Below are 19,740 nucleotides of genomic sequence, written 5' to 3' on the forward strand. Positions count from 1 at the left end.
ACCCACAGACTGGTTGTTAGAGGGTTTCACTAGACATTATACCACAGACTGGTTGTTAGAGGGTTTCACTAGACATTATACCCACAGACTGGTTGTTAAAGGGTTTCACTAGAACATTATACCACAGACTGGTTGTTAGAGGGTTTCACTAGACATTATACCCACAGACTGGTTGTTAAAGGGTTTCACTAGAACATTATACCACAGACTGGTTGTTAGAGGGTTTCACTAGACATTATACCCACAGACTGGTTGTTAGAGGGTTTCACTAGGACATTATACCACAGACTGGTTGTTAGAGGGTTTCACTAGAACATTATACCACAGACTGGTTGTTAGAGGGTTTCACTAGGACATTATACCACAGACTGGTTGTTAGAGGGTTTCACTAGACATTATACCCACAGACTGGTTGTTAGAGGGTTTCACTAGACATTATACCCACAGACTGGTTGTTAGAGGGTTTCACTAGACATTATACCCACAGACTGGTTGTTAGAGGGTTTCACTAGGACATTATACCACAGACTGGTTGTTAGAGGGTTTCACTAGGACAGTATACCCACAGACTGGTTGTTAGAGGGTTTCACTAGGACATTATACCACAGACTGGTTGTTAGAGGGTTTCACTAGGACAGTATACCCACAGACTGGTTGTTAGAGGGTTTCACTAGGACATTATACCACAGACTGGTTGTTAGAGGGTTTCACTAGAACATTATATCCACAGACTGGTTGTTAGAGGGTTTCACTAGGATATTATACCCACAGACTGGTTGTTAGAGGGTTTCACTAGACATTATACCCACAGACTTGTTGTTAGAGGGTTTCACTAGGACATTATACCCACAGACTGGTTGTTAGAGGGTTTCACTAGACATTATACCCACAGACTGGTTGTTAGAGGGTTTCACTAGACATTATACCCACAGACTGGTTGTTAGAGGGTTTCACTAGGACATTATACCCACAGACTGGTTGTTAGAGGGTTTCACTAGACATTATACCCACAGACTGGTTGTTAGAGGGTTTCACTAGACATTATACCCACAGACTGGTTGTTAGAGGGTTTCACTAGAACATTATACCACAGACTGGTTGTTAGAGGGTTTCACTAGGACATTATACCACAGACTGGTTGTTAGAGGGTTTCACTAGACATTATACCCACAGACTGGTTGTTAAAGGGTTTCACTAGACATTATACCCACAGACTGGTTGTTAGAGGGTTTCACTAGAACATTATACCACAGACTGGTTGTTAAAGGGTTTCACTAGAACATTATACCCACAGACTGGTTGTTAAAGGGTTTCACTAGACATTATACCCACAGACTGGTTGTTAGAGGGTTTCACTAGGACATTATACCACAGACTGGTTGTTAAAGGGTTTCACTAGAACATTATACCCACAGACTGGTTGTTAAAGGGTTTCACTAGACATTATACCCACAGACTGGTTGTTAGAGGGTTTCACTAGACATTATACCCACAGACTGGTTGTTAAAGGGTTTCACTAGACATTATACCCACAGACTGGTTGTTAGAGGGTTTCACTAGAACATTATACCACAGACTGGTTGTTAAAGGGTTTCACTAGAACATTATACCCACAGACTGGTTGTTAAAGGGTTTCACTAGACATTATACCCACAGACTGGTTGTTAGAGGGTTTCACTAGGACATTATACCACAGGCTGGTTGTTAAAGGGTTTCACTAGAACATTATACCCACAGACTGGTTGTTAAAGGGTTTCACTAGACATTATACCCACAGACTGGTTGTTAAAGGGTTTCACTAGAACATTGTACCCACAGACTGGTTGTTAAAGGGTTTCACTAGACATTATACCCACAGACTGGTTGTTAGAGGGTTTCACTAGGACATTATACCACAGACTGGTTGTTAGAGGGTTTCACTAGGACATTATACCACAGACTGGTTGTTAGAGGGTTTCACTAGGACATTATACCCACAGACTGGTTGTTAGAGGGTTTCACTAGGACATTATACCACAGACTGGTTGTTAGAGGGTTTCACTAGGACATTATACCACAGACTGGTTGTTAGAGGGTTTCACTAGGACAGTATACCACAGACTGGTTGTTAGAGGGTTTCACTAGGACATTATACCACAGACTGGTTGTTAGAGGGTTTCACTAGGACATTATACCACAGACTGGTTGTTAGAGGGTTTCACTAGAACATTATACCCACAGACTGGTTGTTAGAGGGTTTCACTAGACATTATACCCACAGACTGGTTGTTAGAGGGTTTCACTAGGACATTATACCACAGACTGGTTGTTAGAGGGTTTCACTAGACATTATACCACAGACTGGTTGTTAGAGGGTTTCACTAGAACATTATACCCACAGACTGGTTGTTAGAGGGTTTCACTAGAACATTATACCCACAGACTGGTTGTTAGAGGGTTTCACTAGGACAGTATACCCACAGACTGGTTGTTAGAGGGTTTCACTAGAACATTATACCCACAGACTGGTTGTTAGAGGGTTTCACTAGACATTATACCACAGACTGGTTGTTAGAGGGTTTCACTAGACATTATACCCACAGACTGGTTGTTAGAGGGTTTCACTAGACATTATACCCACAGACTGGTTGTTAGAGGGTTTCACTAGACATTATACCCACAGACTGGTTGTTAGAGGGTTTCACTAGAACATTATACCCACAGACTGGTTGTTAGAGGGTTTCACTAGACATTATACCCACAGACTGGTTGTTAGAGGGTTTCACTAGACATTATACCACAGACTGGTTGTTAGAGGGTTTCACTAGACATTATACCCACAGACTGGTTGTTAAAGGGTTTCACTAGACATTATACCCACAGACTGGTTGTTAAAGGGTTTCACTAGACATTATACCCACAGACTGGTTGTTAGAGGGTTTCACTAGACATTATACCCACAGACTGGTTGTTAGAGGGTTTCACTAGAACATTATACCACAGACTGGTTGTTAGAGGGTTTCACTAGACATTATACCACAGACTGGTTGTTAAAGGGTTTCACTAGGACAGTATACCCACAGACTGGTTGTTAGAGGGTTTCACTAGACATTATACCCACAGACTGGTTGTTAAAGGGTTTCACTAGGACAGTATACCCACAGACTGGTTGTTAGAGGGTTTCACTAGACATTATACCCACAGACTGGTTGTTAGAGGGTTTCACTAGACATTATACCCACAGACTGGTTGTTAGAGGGTTTCACTAGGACAGTATACCACAGACTGGTTGTTAGAGGGTTTCACTAGGACATTATACCACAGACTGGTTGTTAAAGGGTTTCACTAGACATTATACCCACAGACTGGTTGTTAGAGGGTTTCACTAGACATTATACCCACAGACTGGTTGTTAGAGGGTTTCACTAGGACATTATACCACAGACTGGTTGTTAGAGGGTTTCACTAGAACATTATACCACAGACTGGTTGTTAGAGGGTTTCACTAGACATTATACCCACAGACTGGTTGTTAGAGGGTTTCACTATACATTATACCCACAGACTGGTTGTTAAAGGGTTTCACTAGGACATTATACCCACAGACTGGTTGTTAGAGGGTTTCACTAGACATTATACCCACAGACTGGTTGTTAGAGGGTTTCACTAGGACATTATACCCACAGACTGGTTGTTAGAGGGTTTCACTAGACATTATACCACAGACTGGTTGTTAGAGGGTTTCACTAGAACATTATACCCACAGACTGGTTGTTAGAGGGTTTCACTAGGACATTATACCCACAGACTGGTTGTTAGAGGGTTTCACTAGGACATTATACCACAGACTGGTTGTTAGAGGGTTTCACTAGACATTATACCCACAGACTGGTTGTTAGAGGGTTTCACTAGGACAGTATACCCACAGACTGGTTGTTAGAGGGTTTCACTAGACATTATACCCACAGACTGGTTGTTAGAGGGTTTCACTAGACATTATACCCACAGACTGGTTGTTAGAGGGTTTCACTAGACGTTATACCACAGACTGGTTGTTAAAGGGTTTCACTAGACATTATACCCACAGACTGGTTGTTAGAGGGTTTCACTAGACATTATACCCACAGACTGGTTGTTAGAGGGTTTCACTAGGACATTATACCACAGACTGGTTGTTAGAGGGTTTCACTAGGACATTATACCCACAGACTGGTTGTTAGAGGGTTTCACTAGGACATTATACCACAGACTGGTTGTTAGAGGGTTTCACTAGAACATTATACCCACAGACTGGTTGTTAGAGGGTTTCACTAGGACATTATACCCACAGACTGGTTGTTAGAGGGTTTCACTAGGACATTATACCCACAGACTGGTTGTTAGAGGGTTTCACTAGGACATTATACCACAGACTGGTTGTTAGAGGGTTTCACTAGGACATTATACCCACAGACTGGTTGTTAGAGGGTTTCACTAGAACATTATACCCACAGACTGGTTGTTAGAGGGTTTCACTAGGACATTATACCACAGACTGGTTGTTAGAGGGTTTCATTAGGACATTATACCACAGACTGGTTGTTAGAGGGTTTCACTAGGACATTATACCCACAGACTGGTTGTTAGAGGGTTTCACTAGGACATTATACCCACAGACTGGTTGTTAGAGGGTTTCACTAGGACATTATACCACAGACTGGTTGTTAGAGGGTTTCACTAGGACATTATACCACAGACTGGTTGTTAGAGGGTTTCACTAGGACATTATACCCACAGACTGGTTGTTAGAGGGTTTCACTAGGACATTATACCCACAGACTGGTTGTTAGAGGGTTTCACTAGACATTATACCCACAGACTGGTTTTTAGAGGGTTTCAACAACTAGCGATGCCCCAAAAGGAGGCTAAAAGGCTGGTAAATGTATGGTGGCGTCTCTGCTAACTGTCAGCCACCATAATGCTGGAGACACTGTTACTTTTACCCATAGAGTGCTGAGTGACGTCACTGACATGCCTGTTGTTTCATGAAAACACATCCCATGGTTTTGTAAAAGTAACTCTACTGCACCTAATATTTGCGTGATTGTATGCATCTACTTTGTGTTGACATAAATAAATGGTAGAAGTGTGTGTGTGTGTGTGTGTCTGTAACCTTGACAGGTTCCCTGAAGTCTAGAGATGAGTCACCGTGAGGAGAGAGAGGAGGAGGGAGCTGACAAACATCTCGTCCACAGAGCAGAGATGAGTCACCGTGAGAAGAGAGAGGAGGAGGGAGCTGACAAACATCTCGTCCACAGAGCAGAGAAGAGACGCCGTGAGGAGAGAGAGGAGGAGGGAGCTGACAAACATCTCGTCCACAGAGCAGAATCTCCACATACAAAGTATGTTAATCCTCAATTACATTTTAGTTTACTTATATAAACCGCACTGTTACATTATAATTTCTTATTCATAAATAACAAAAAGAATCAAATCTTCTTAAATTTTGGTGAGTTCTCCTGATATTTTTGTCCGGTTCTCCTTTGTGTCGTTATAAGGTGAAATTAAACCAAATATTTGACTCTCTTTTAACTGGATGTAACAATAAGGAATCTGGTTTTCATTCACGTAATAATTGTAGAATAATTTCTATGATTCCAGAAGTCTGTACCACAGAGCAGAGTCTCCAACACCCAGCCTTCTGTCTGTGAAGAGTGACACGTCTATGGGAGAACCCTTTAACTTCAGTAATGAACCTGGACCTCCACACAAGTATGTGAATCCTCCTGTACAATAAACACAACACTATGCTAAGACCTCATAATATCATACTGAGTACAGTACATATACATACATACAGTACATGCTAATTACTAAAGCAACAGACAACATTTCATAAAGGTGTATCCTCCCTGTCCATTCCTAACTATAGATTATAAGTGACTATGATCAGTTGTGAATCAAGTTGTACAATTTTACAATGTGGAGTTCAGAGGTGAAACTATACAGACTGACTGCTTGTGTGCATGATGTCCTGTCTATGAAACAAACTATGTTGCATAATATATCTATTATTTAATTGATAGAAGTTATTTAATTGTATGTTGTGAGGGTAAACCTAATGATGTTGCTCTCTTATACGTGTGGGACATAAGAATACATATTTCTGAACACATGCTATGCGTGTGATAATGTGATAACAGTATTTCTGTGATTCTAGAAGTCTGTACCACAGAGCAGAGTCTCCAACTCCCAGCCTTCTGTCTATGAAGAGTGACACGTCTAGAGGAAAACCTCCTAACTTCAGTAATGAACCTGGACCTCCAGATACACCGTATGTCAATCCTCCTGTACAATATAAAGCATAAGACACTCGGACAGTAACAATCCTCCTGTACAATATAAAGCATAACAGACACTCGGACAGTAACAATCCTCCTGTACAATATAAAGCATAACAGACACTCGGACAGTAACAATCCTCCTGTACAATATAAAGCATAACAGACACTCGGACAGTAACAATCCTCCTGTACAATATAAAGCTTAACAGACACTCGGACAGTAACAATCCTCCTGTACAATATAAAGCATAACGGACACTCGGACAGTAACAATCCTCCTGTACAATATAAAGCATAACGGACACTCAGACAGTAACAATCCTCCTGTACAATATAAAGCATAACAGACACTCGGACAGTAACAATCCAGATTAATTTAACTGACAGCAACCAGTTGTGGTGACTGAGAACTGTAATGTAGATCCATGTAAAATGGGACTTATTAAACAATAGAACTGTAATGTAGATCCATGTCAAATGGGACTTATTAAACAACAGCAACTATTTATTAAATTGAAGTAACATGATAATTATAAAAACATGAATGTTATTCCATAGTCTGTACCACAGAGCAGAGTCTCCAACACCCAGCCTTCTGTCTGTGAAGAGTGACCGGTCTAAAGGAGAACCCATTAACTTCAGTAATGAACCTGGACCTCCACACAAGTATGTGAATCCTCCTGTACAATAAACACAACACTATGCTAAGACCTCATAATATCATACTGAGTACAGTACATATACATACATACATACAGTACATGCTAATTACTAAAGCAACAGACAACATTTCATAAAGGTGTATCCTCCCTGTCCATTCTTAACTATAGATTATAAGTGACTATGATCAGTTGTGAATTAAGTTGTACAATTTTACAATGTGGAGTTCAGAGGTGACACTATACAGACTGACTGCTTGTGTGCATGATGTCCTGTCTATGAAACAAACTATGTTACATAATATATCTATTATTTAATTGATAGAAGTTATTTAATTGTATGTTGTGAGGGTAAACCTAATGATGTTGCTCTCTTATACGTGTGGGACATAAGAATACATATTTCTGAACACATGCTATGCGTGTGATAATGTGATAACAGTATTTATATGATTCTAGAAGTCTGTACCACAGAGCAGAGTCTCCAACTCCCAGCTTTCTGTCTGTGAAGAGTGACACGTCTAGAGGAAAACCTCCTAACTTCAATAATGAACCTGGACCTCCAGATACACAGTATGTCAATCCACCTGTTCAATATAAAGCATAACAGACACTCGGACAGTAACAATCCTCCTGTAAAATATAAAGCATAACGGACACTCGGACAGTAACAATCCTCTTGTACAATATAAAGCATAACAGACACTCGGACAGTAACAATCCTCCTGTACAATATAAAGCAAAACAGACACTCGGACAGTAACAATCAAATGGGACTTATTAAACAATAGAACTGTAATGTAGATCCATGTAAAATGGGACTTATTAAACAATAGAACTGTAATGTAGATCCATGTCAAATGGGACTTATTAAACAACAGCAAATATTCATTAAATTGAAGTAAAATGATAATTATAAAAACATGAATGTTATTCCATAGTCTGTACCACAGAGCAGAGTCTCCAACACCCAGCCTTCTGTCTGTGAAGAGTGACCGGTCTAAAGGAGAACCCATTAACTTCAGTAATGAACCTGGACCTCCACACAAGTATGTGAATCCTCCTGTACAATAAACACAACACTATGCTAAGACCTCATAATATCATACTGAGTACAGTACATATACATACATACATACAGTACATGCTAATTACTAAAGCAACAGACAACATTTCATAAAGGTGTATCCTCCCTGTCCATTCTTAACTATAGATTATAAGTGACTATGATCAGTTGTGAATTAAGTTGTACAATTTTACAATGTGGAGTTCAGAGGTGACACTATACAGACTGACTGCTTGTGTGCATGATGTCCTGTCTATGAAACAAACTATGTTACATAATATATCTATTATTTAATTGATAGAAGTTATTTAATTGTATGTTGTGAGGGTAAACCTAATGATGTTGCTCTCTTATACGTGTGGGACATAAGAATACATATTTCTGAACACATGCTATGCGTGTGATAATGTGATAACAGTATTTATATGATTCTAGAAGTCTGTACCACAGAGCAGAGTCTCCAACTCCCAGCTTTCTGTCTGTGAAGAGTGACACGTCTAGAGGAAAACCTCCTAACTTCAGTAATGAACCTGGACCTCCAGATACACAGTATGTCAATCCACCTGTTCAATATAAAGCATAACAGACACTCGGACAGTAACAATCCTCCTGTAAAATATAAAGCATAACGGACACTCGGACAGTAACAATCCTCTTGTACAATATAAAGCATAACAGACACTCGGACAGTAACAATCAAATGGGACTTATTAAACAATAGAACTGTAATGTAGATCCATGTAAAATGGGACTTATTAAACAATAGAACTGTAATGTAGATCCATGTCAAATGGGACTTATTAAACAACAGCAAATATTCATTAAATTGAAGTAAAATGATAATTATAAAAACATGAATGTTATTCCATAGTCTGTACCACAGAGCAGAGTCTCCAACACTCAGCCTTCTGTCTATGAAGAGTGACCGGTCTAAAGGAGAACCCATTAACTTCAGTAATGAACCTGGACCTCCACACAAGTATGTGAATCCTCCTGTACAATAAACACAACACTATGCTAAGACCTCATAATATCATACTGAGTACAGTACATATACATACATACAGTACATGCTAATTACTAAAGCAACAGACAACATTTCATAAAGGTGTATCCTCCCTGTCCATTCTTAACTATAGATTATAAATTACTATGATCAGTTGTTAATCAAGTTGTACAATTTTACAGTGTGGAGTTCAGAGGTGAAACTATACAGACTGACTGCTTGATGTCCCGTCTATGAAACAAACTATGTTACATAATATATCTATTATTTAATTGATAGAAGTTATTTAATTGTATGTTGTGAGGGTAAACCTAATGATGTTGCTCTCTTATACGTGTGGGACATAAGAATACATATTTCTGAACACATGCTATGCGTGTGATAATGTGATAACAGTATTTCTGTGATTCTAGAAGTCTGTACCACAGAGCAGAGTCTCCAACTCCCAGCCTTCTGTCTGTGAAGAGTGACACGTCTAGAGGAAAACCTCCTAACTTCAGTAATGAACCTGGACCTCCAGATACACAGTATGTCAATCCTCCTGTACAATATAAAGCATAACAGACACTCGGACAGTAACAATCCTCCTGTACAATATAAAGCATAACAGACACTCGGACAGTAACAATCCTCCTGTACAATATAAAGCATAACAGACACTCGGACAGTAACAATCCTCTTGTACAATATAAAGCTTAACAGACACTCGGACAGTAACAATCCTCCTGTACAATATAAAGCTTAACAGACACTCGGACAGTAACAATCCTCCTGTACAATATAAAGCATAACGGACACTCGGACAGTAACAATCCTCCTGTACAATATAAAGCATAACGGACACTCAGACAGTAACAATCCTCTTGTACAATATAAAGCATAACAGACACTCGGACAGTAAAGATCCAGATTAATTTAACTGACAGCAACCAGTTGTGGTGACTGAGAACTGTAATGTAGATCCATGTAAAATGGGACTTATTAAACAATAGAACTGTAATGTAGATCCATGTAAAATGGGACTTATTAAACAACAGCAACTATTTATTAAATTGAAGTAACATGATAAGTATAAAAACATTAATGTTATTCCATAGTCTGTACCACAGAGCAGAGTCTCCAACACCCAGCCTTCTGTCTGTGAAGAGTGACATGTCTATGGGAGAACCCTTTAACTTCAGTAATGAACCTGGACCTCCACACAAGTATGTGAATCCTCCTGTACAATAAACACAACACTATGCTACGACCTCATAATATCATACTGAGTACAGTACATATACATACATACAGTATATGCTAATTACTAAAGCAACAGACAACATTTCATAAAGGTGTATCCTCCCTGTCCATTCTTAACTATAGATTATAAGTGACTATGATCAGTTGTGAATTAAGTTGTACAATTTTACAATGTGGAGTTCAGAGGTGACACTATACAGACTGACTGCTTGTGTGCATGATGTCCTGTCTATGAAACAAACTATGTTACATAATATATCTATGATTTAATTTATAGAAGTTATTTAATTGTATGTTGTGAGGGTAAACCTAATGATGTTGCTCTTTTATACGTGTGGGACATAAGAATACATATTTCTGAACACATGCTATGCGTGTGATAATGTGTATTTCTGTGATTCTAGAAGTCTGTACCACAGAGCAGAGTCCACACCTGGACTGAAGACACCCAGTCAAACCACACCTGGACTGAAGACACCCAGTCAAACCACACCTGGACTGAAGACACCCAGTCAAACCACAAGTGGGCAAAGTAAGAATGTGCACTCATTGAAAATTCATAGTCAGACTAAATGTTAAATGTATCTGTATCAATTAGATCTAAGTGCAAATAATGAAGCTAAACAATTATCAACTCTGGATAAAAACAGCTGATCTTGTGTTGTTACCTTTGGCAAAATGTTTCTTATCAAAAAGCATATTATCTGGGGGTAATTCATTAGTAATGTGTGCTGTAAAAGATGTAAAGTTATAAATTAACCTGAATGTTTTAAACATAAATGTTCTTCTCATTTCAGATGTCCGTCTGCAGGTTGATTTGAATGATTATAAGGTCAGTTTGGAGGTCAGTTCGGACAGTCTTGATGGAGTGAAAAACCACATGACGGAAGAGTCTGGAGACTCCCTCACCAGCACCTACTCAGAGCTCTACATCTCAGTGGGACAGAGTGAAGGGGTTAATAGCCAACATGAGGTGATACAGCTTGAGAGAACTTCCAACATGAAGACCTTCCATGACGATGCAATCAACTGCTGTAAAGTCTTTAAGATCATCCTCCCTGGCAGAGAGAAACCCAGCAAAACAGTTCTGACAAATGGCATCGCTGGCATCGGAAAAACATTCTCTGCGCGCAAGTTTGCTCTGGACTGGGCAAGAGGTTTGGAGAATCAAGATATAGATCTCCTGGTTCCCTTTTCATTCCGGGAGCTGAACTTGGTCAGCGATAAGCGGTACAGTCTTCTGAACCTGATCCATGATTTCCACCCAACGTTAAAGAAGGTCACAGCAGAGCAGCTCGCTGCCTGGGAAGTTTGCTTCATCCTCGATGGCCTCGATGAAAGCAGGTCTCCGTTGCACTTCGACAAAAATGAAATAATCTCTGATGTCACAGTGACATCATCGGTGGATGCTCTGTTGACAAACCTCATCAAGAGGAATCTGCTCCCCTCGGCCCTCCTCTGGATAACCACCAGACCCGCAGCAGCCAATCGGATCCCTCCTGCATGTGTTGACATGGTGACAGAAGTGCGAGGGTTCACAGAACCCCAGAAGGAGAAGTACTTCAGGAAGAGATTCAGTGAAGAGAAGCTGGCCGACAGAGTCCTCTCACACTTGAAGACATGGAGGAGCCTCCACATCATGTGTTACATCCCACTCTTCTGTTGGATCATTGCTACCGTTCTGCTGGACATGTTGAGGACACACACCACGATAGGACAGCTGCCCAAGACCCTGACTGAGATGTGCTGCCACTTCCTGTTGGTTCAGACAAACACCAAGAAGCAGAAGTATGACGAGACTCATGATGTGAACAAGAAAGACAAAGAAAAGGGGACTCAACAGCAGCTCACTAAGACTGACAGGGATGTTCTTCTGAATCTGGGCATGCTGGCTTTTAAACACCTGAAGAAAAGTAGCATCATGTTCTACCAAGAAGACCTGGAAGAGTGTGGTCTTGATGTGAACGACGCCGCGCTGTACTCAGGAGTGTGCACACAGATCTTCAAAACAGAGAGTGTGCTGTTCCAGAAAAAGGTCTACAGCTTTGTTCATCTGATCTTCCAGGAGTTTCTGGCTGCAGTCTACCTGTTCCACTGTTTCACACAGAAGAACATGGAGGTCCTGAAGACATTCCTTGATGATGATGATGATGACATCTCCCTCTCAGACTTCCTGAAAGCTGCTATAAAAAAATCCCTGAAGAGTAAAAATGGCCACCTGGACCTCTTAGTCCGCTTCCTTCATGGCCTCTCACTGCAGTCCAACCAGAGTCTGTTAGGAGACCTGCTGGGTCAGACAGAGAACAGTCCAGAGGAGATCCAGAAAGCCATCCAGAACCTGAAGACGTTGTTAACTGATGGTGATACCTCTCCTGACAGATGTATCAACATCTTCCACTGTCTGATGGAGATGAACGACCACTCATTACATCAGGAGATCCAACAGTTCCTTAAGTCAGAGAACAGAACAGAGAAACTGTCTGAGACCCAGTGTTCAGCTCTCGCCGTCATGCTGCAGATGTCAGAGGAGGTTCTGGAAGAGTTGGACCTGGACAAATACAACGCATCAGAGGAGGGGCGAAGGAGACTGGTCCCAGCTGTGAGGAACTGCAGAAAGGCTCGGTTAGTAGTTAACACATTGACTTGACTGCCAATCACGTCATGTTACGTCGCATCGAATCCATCGCTTGACTGCCAAGCACGCAGTATGTGTCCTATGGTCTTTTCAGTGGATTAGTATAGATGGCGCTCTTCATCAACGTACTGTATGAATGATGCTAGGTTGCTAGGCAACAGATAAAACCAGAAATGAACCAGAAGTGAAAGTCTGCCTCCCGTCCGCCTCAATTTAAACAGAAATGTACTTTGGATAAAAGTGATACATAAATGCACCATTTACAATGACGCAGCATTTTATACAGCCGGTTCCATGTTTTCCCGATCTCAACCCTGTCTGCATGCACAGTACTGCTTCAATGTCAACCCTGTCTGCATGCACAGTACTGCTTCAGTGTCAACCCTGTCTGCATGCGCAGTCAGTACTGCTTCAATGTCAACCCTGTCTGCATGCACATGACTACTTCAATGTCAACCCTGTCTGCATGCACAGTACTGCTTCAGTGTCAACCCTGTCTGCATGTGCAGTCAGTACTGCTTCAATGTCAACCCTGTCTGCATGCACAGTACTGCTTCAGTGTCAACCCTGTCTGCATGCACAGTACTGCTTCAATGTCAACTCTGTCTGCATGCACAGGACTGCTTCAATGTCAACCCTGTCTGCATGCACAGTACTGCTTCAATGTCAACCCTGTCTGCATGCACAGGACTGCTTCAATGTCAACCCTGTCTGCATGCACAGGACTGCTTCCGTAAGATTGCATTGGGAAAACATGCTGACTTCAGTGTTGTCCCTGAACGCGTTCAATGAACGATCGTTCACAAACACGTTCATATTTTAGGTGAACGTACTGTATTTCTGTTTGATCAACGTCATTGTGAACACGTTCATTTCTGGCGTGTGTGAACGTCACTTTCTCACGTTCAACTTCGTTCAAGAGTGAGTGTTTCCATAGAGCCTTCCAGGCCAAATCCCCGCTAAGACACACCCTAAACAGGCCTTAATATTTAACTAATCTTTCTCAGCCGTACAATTTAACCGGAGCGTGCAGCTCGCATCTCTGCATGAGGATCCTGTCATGCACGCAGACACAGAACATCCCGACTCCCGACCCAAACACTGGAAACTTATTGTTGTTTGATTAAACATAATGTGCCACGAAAAATAGCTTCTAATAGCTTGTTATTTTTGCGTTGAGGAGGTATTTGTCCATATACATGATCACCTCGGTCGGCCAACTAAAGACATCTCCCTCCACAGAAGCGCAGTGATGCCTGATTTATTCTTCGTCGTGCAACGTGTTCCATGCTGAAAATGGCTGATCTACAAGCTCACAACGTGTTGCGTCTGCGACGCGTTGTGAGCTTGTGAGCGTTGTGAGCTTGTAGATTAGCATGTGAAGATATGCGGCTGTGAGAATTGAACTGATAGCCTTCACAATAAAAGCATGCAGCATTCACAAGTTGGCCCATAATTAGGACAAGGAAAATGATTAAGAATTCTGTGGCATTCCACATGGCAAAAGAGCTATTTTTTCCAAAATGTAAAAATAAATATATAATAAGGAATTAATTTGGTTAATGGTAATGGAGAAATTGTAAAAGTTGTATCTTTATTAATCCCAAAGTTATTCCCAATAGGAATAAAGTCTGTGGTTCTATGGCTATGGGCTGCGGCAATCATTTAGAAAAACAAAAAGCAAAGAAAAAAAAAGGAAATAATTAAAATAGTTTTGGAAGCATGAACTTTAGTTCAAAATGTTGAATGATGAACTATGAACTGAACTAGTTGATGTTTAATGAACTATGAACTGAACTAGTTCATAACAAATATGAACTTTCCCAACATATGGCTGACTTCATAAGCAATTTAAACGCTCGTTTCAACCCGTCACTTAGATGTTCTTGGCCGCTAAGAAATAAAACATCTGAGAGCATACTTGACATTTCTTTTATAATATTGGGGAAATCAAACTAGTCTTAATTTCACACCTTATACTGCTGGTTGAAATCTATGATCAATGTCGTTATTCTAGTTGTGTTGACTATTCCAGGGGTTCTCAACCCGTGGGTCGCGACCCCTCGCGGGTCCACAAATTATTTTCCAAAACATAATTTGCAATTCAGTTTGTATTGGGGGTGGGGAAGTGGGGCGGGGCGGGGGTCGCGAGACATGGCCAAAGCATCCCTGGGGGTCCCCAGCCAAAAAGGTTGAGAACCCCTGGTCTATTCCACAATACTGTTTATGTCTGGATAACTAGATAGGACATGTTTTAGTTAACTTCCATGACGGTGAACCAGGTATCATTTGTTTTCATAATCTCTTATTTAATCTGCATTTACAGACTTGTTGGCTGTGAGCTCAGAAAGACAGGTGTTGAAGCTGTGTCTTCAGCTCTCAGCTCTAATCCTTCCCATTTGAGAGAACTGGACCTCAGTAAAAACGACCTGCGTGGAGCTGGAGCAGGACTAGTGGAGCTGATCTGTGCTTCACTGAAGAGCCCACACTGTAGACTGGAAGTTCTAAAGTAAAATACATTTACCACTTTTATTTTGATCACTTCTGTTTTATTATGCACTGTATAATGTGAATATAATATGAATGCTGTGGTGATAAATGTATTAATAAGCTTGATATAATGGTAACCCAAGCCTATGTGTCTGAGTAGACGTTAAAATGACCCCAAACATGTTTCAAAGTGTAATATCGCTTTAAGGCCAATGTATCGGCTACTTCATCATATAGAGTTTCTGACTATTTTGGCCTGGCGACCCGTTGTAGCTACGCCACAGTTATCAAGCTTCTTAATAATATTATAATAATTAATATTACTGAGGAAAGAGCAGAACATTGTGAAAATAGCAGATCTGCAAGCTCACCGTGAGGCGTTGTGAGCTTGTAGTTTGGTAATATTTTCACATTAATGTAATGGCTACAATTCCAAGTGCTTCTAAGGGTGGGGGGTCCCCAGTTCAAATATAATTATGTTGGGGGGTCCCCAGTTCAAATATAATTATGTTGGGGGGTCCCCAGTTCAAATATAATTATGTTGGGGGGTCCCCAGTTCAAATATAATTATGTTGGGGGGTCCCCAGTTCAAATATAATTATGTTGGGGGGTCCCTAGTTCAAATATGATTTATGCATTTATACATTTACAATGCATATTTTAAATGTGTTGCATGTATTTTCAGATTTCCATATGGAGCTATTACAGTCAGCAGGTTGTTAACTTCCATGACAGTGAACTAGGTATCATTTGTTTTGATAATCTCTTATTTAATCTGCATTTACAGACTTGTTGGCTGTAATCTCAGAAAGACAGATGTTGAAGGTGTGTCTTCAGCTCTCAGCTCTAATCCTTCCCATTTGAGAGAATTGGACCTCAGTGAAAACGACCTGCAGGACTCAGGACTAGTGGAGCTGCTCTGTGCTTCACTGAAGAGCCCACACTGTAGACTGGAAGTTCTAAAGTAAGATACATTTACCACTTTTATTATGATCACTTCTGTTTTATTATGTACTGTATAATGTGAATATAATATCAATGCTGTGGTGAGAATGTATTAATAAGCTTGATATAATGGTAACCATGATATAATGGTCATCATAACGCAACGGCCTCGTCACCAGGTCCGCGACAAATCGGCTCTTTTTTTATTATTAAAAAACGGCGAATTAAACACATTAAACAAATAGCAGGTTCAGCGTATTACGCAGCACCGACACATGGATTAAATAGCGGGGAACACGGGTTAAAGGCAGTAGTGTTAATTAATATTAATATGACGAAAGAAAGATACAAATATTGTAATAATAGCCGATCTGCAAGCTCACTGTGAGGCGTTGTGAGCTTGTAGATTTGTAATATTTTCGCATTGTAATGCCTACAATTCCGATTGCTTCTAAGGGTAGCAATCGGAATCGGAATATGATTACAGTATGTTGGAGGCCAGGGTTTGTTTTAATGGAACTAAAGCATGCAGGTGTGAAGGCACCATAAGTGGGACAAGAGAGTCCTTTAATAGATGCTGGAAGCTGGTTCTAAATCCAGGAATAATGCATGTTTAAACGTGTTATTTATTAATGAATTGATTCATTTATTTATGTATGTTTTAATCTGGTGTTTCAGACTGGCTCACTGCGGCCTGTCAGAGAGATGCTGTGAAGCTCTGGCCTCAGCTGTAAGCTCTAATCCCTCCCTAAGAGAGTTGGACCTGAGCCTCAACGTGGTGAATGATTCAGTTCTGGAGAACTGCAAGTGAGTAGACTTGGGCTGTGTCCATGTTGGACAGTACAGTGTTTCCCTTAACAGTGTATTCACTCTGACACGACGTCACAAAGCATGCAGAGAGAACAATGCAGTGCCTCAAAGAAACTGGAAATATTAACCTAGCATTTGTACTCAAAACTAAACAACAACAACAAACTAAATCTAATAACGACATATCCAATATGTAATAGTTTCTGACCGAGGCTAAGTCATTGATTTATTTATTTATTTAATAATAAATGTCAGTTATTTCATTTCATATGAAAGCATCATACCTTCAAATGTATATATTGGTTGTTCAGTTTTGGAGATATGGCTTATAGAGTAATGTCTTGGATTTACAAAAAAAGAACATTGATGCATTGTTGTTCTACTTCCTACAGAGTGAAACACTGTAGTGTCAGCTAGTGGAGACGTTGTGTTGGACAGTTAGACATTGATGCATTGTTGTTCTACTTCCTACAGAGTGAAACACTGTAGTGTCAGCTAGTGGAGACGTTGTGTTAGACAGTTAGACATTGATGCATTGTTGTTCTACTTCCTACAGAGTCAAACATGGAGGAGAAGATTGGCTTACTAATCCTCAACTGAGTCAACTCATTTCAAAACGTGAGTATCTGTGTCTACATTAACATTTTATACACTGTTGTATACTTGGTTGATGTTGTCCTGAAAACTCTTGTGCTCTCTACTCTCTGCTCTTGGCCTGGTCCTTAACACATCAAGATGAGGTCATGTGGTCTGACAGAAACAATGGGCCTCATTCACTAACCTGGTCGTAAACAACATGTATTTCGTCTATATTGGCATAAGTTCAGTTCTGACGTGCGATGCATGAAAGGTGGTGCAGAGCCGTGATGTGTGCAGATCACAGGTGGATCTCGTTTTGGTTTGAAAGTCACAAGTGATCTCCCGTGTCGATCATTGGCATGGTTCCACGCTCCATTTAACACCATACAAGACAACCGGAAATATAAATCACACGTGTGTGAACTGAGCGGTGCAACTATACATTTACTGTTATAGTTACTGTACTGCACTGTGCTCTGTACTGTATTGTAGTGTGCTGTGCTCTATGCTGTACTTTGATTATTTTGGGGAAAAAATAGTTAGTTACCGTGTGTTACCATGCGGTGGTCCCCGGGGGGTCCCCAGAACATCCAGACCCCCAGGAACGCGCCCAGGGGGCAGGGCCCAGTTCTGGCAAGCCTTCCCACGTCCGAACCGTGTTGCAGCTTTCCGTGCTCGGACAGAAAGACAGACAGGTACACAGAGAGACAGACAGGTACACATAGAGACAGACAGGTACACATAGAGACAGACAGGTACACAGAGAGACAGACAGGTACACAGAGAGACAGACAGGTACATAGCTGTGTAATGGAGAGGAGGCACTTGATTGATTGATTGAAATCTTTATTAACAGTTTGTAGAATTTACAGTACATTTTAAGCACAAACTCAATACAAAGACTGTCAACTGTGAGTGGACGACCCAATTAAGCATTACACTTGTTTACAACAGGGTCCACATTGTTCAATTCATCAAAACATTTAAAGACATACAAACATTTAGAGACATACAAATAGACATTTCTCTGTAGGTAAAGAACAGAACAGGAATTCATCATATGGGAAGCAAAAAAGGGAAAAGATACAATATACAGTGAGGGAAAATGGGGGGGGGGGGGGGGGGATTCAGATTTTACAGAGGCCAGTTTCGAAATGCAGCCATCCGTAGGTGCCCTTTGAGAGCGGTTTTGAAGGAGTCAAGGGATTCACATGTCTTAATGACTGTTGGTAGGGCATTCCACATTTTGGTGGCATAGGAGCGAAAATAATTTAGTCCCTTGTTTGTGCCGAATCTGGGTTGTACATGGTTTGTTGCACTCCCTCTGGTGTTGTGGGTGTGGACTTCGTTTACATTAAGGAAGTACCACTCATAAAACTACAGATCTGATATTTCAAGGCGTGTAATAAAGTGGAAAGTATTGTGAAAATAGCAGATCTACAAGCTCACAATGCCTCAAACTAAATGGAATGCCTATAGAATTCCAATGGCTTGTCAATGTGGGGCCGGGTTCAATAATTATGTGGGTCCCCAGTGTGTGTGTGTGTGTGTGTGTGTGTGTGTGTGTGTGTGTGTGTGTGTGTGTGTGTGTGTGTGTGTGTGTGTGTGTGTGTGTGTGTGTGTGTGTGTGTGTGTGTGTGTGTGTGTGCGTACATGCGTGTGCGTCAGTCAGTGAATGATGTCTATAATGTTTACTGTGTTGTTTTCTCATCAGATTTCCAGCGTCTCACACTGGACTCAAACACAGCACACTGTGACCTCTCTCTGTCTGAGGACAACAGGAAGGTCACACGGGGGTCACGGAGGTCAGGGGGTCAGCGTCCTCCTGATCACCCAGACAGGTTTGATTTCTGGGATCAGGTTCTGAGTTCACAGAGTGTGACTGGACGCTGTTCCTGGGAGGTAGAGTGCAGTGGATGGGTTCGTATAGCAGTGGCTGACGGAACAATCAGCAGGAAAGGTGGTGGTAATGACTGTTTGTTTGGATACAATGATAAGTCCTGGGG

The 19,740-nt window shown here is 41.0% G+C and overlaps 2 protein-coding genes across 2 annotated transcripts in view; both read left to right on the forward strand.

The window, feature by feature from the left end:
• Positions 1-5,157: 5,157 nt before the first annotated feature.
• On the forward strand, positions 5,158-6,993 carry LOC310865221 (uncharacterized protein; the record flags this gene model as incomplete). The annotated part of the gene is made up of 4 exons (XM_083774247.1): positions 5,158-5,360; positions 5,620-5,730; positions 6,179-6,292; positions 6,861-6,993. 4 exons carry the CDS (start codon positions 5,158-5,160, stop codon positions 6,991-6,993), a joined length of 561 nt encoding a protein of 186 aa, XP_083630373.1.
• Positions 6,994-11,155: 4,162 nt separating this feature from the next.
• Positions 11,156-19,740, forward strand: part of LOC310865222 (protein NLRC3-like) — a gene marked incomplete at both ends in the record, with an annotated part of 239,975 nt that continues 231,390 nt past the window's right edge. The window contains 3 exons of the mRNA XM_083774248.1: positions 11,156-12,897; positions 15,237-15,376; positions 19,449-19,519. Coding sequence (XP_083630374.1) covers positions 11,156-12,897; positions 15,237-15,376; positions 19,449-19,519 — 1,953 coding nt within the window. The remainder of the gene's footprint in view (positions 12,898-15,236; positions 15,377-19,448; positions 19,520-19,740) is intronic.

Source organism: Protomyctophum parallelum (assembly GCF_964188405.1).
Source record: "Protomyctophum parallelum genome assembly, chromosome: 10".
NCBI lineage: Eukaryota > Metazoa > Chordata > Actinopteri > Myctophiformes > Myctophidae > Protomyctophum > Protomyctophum parallelum.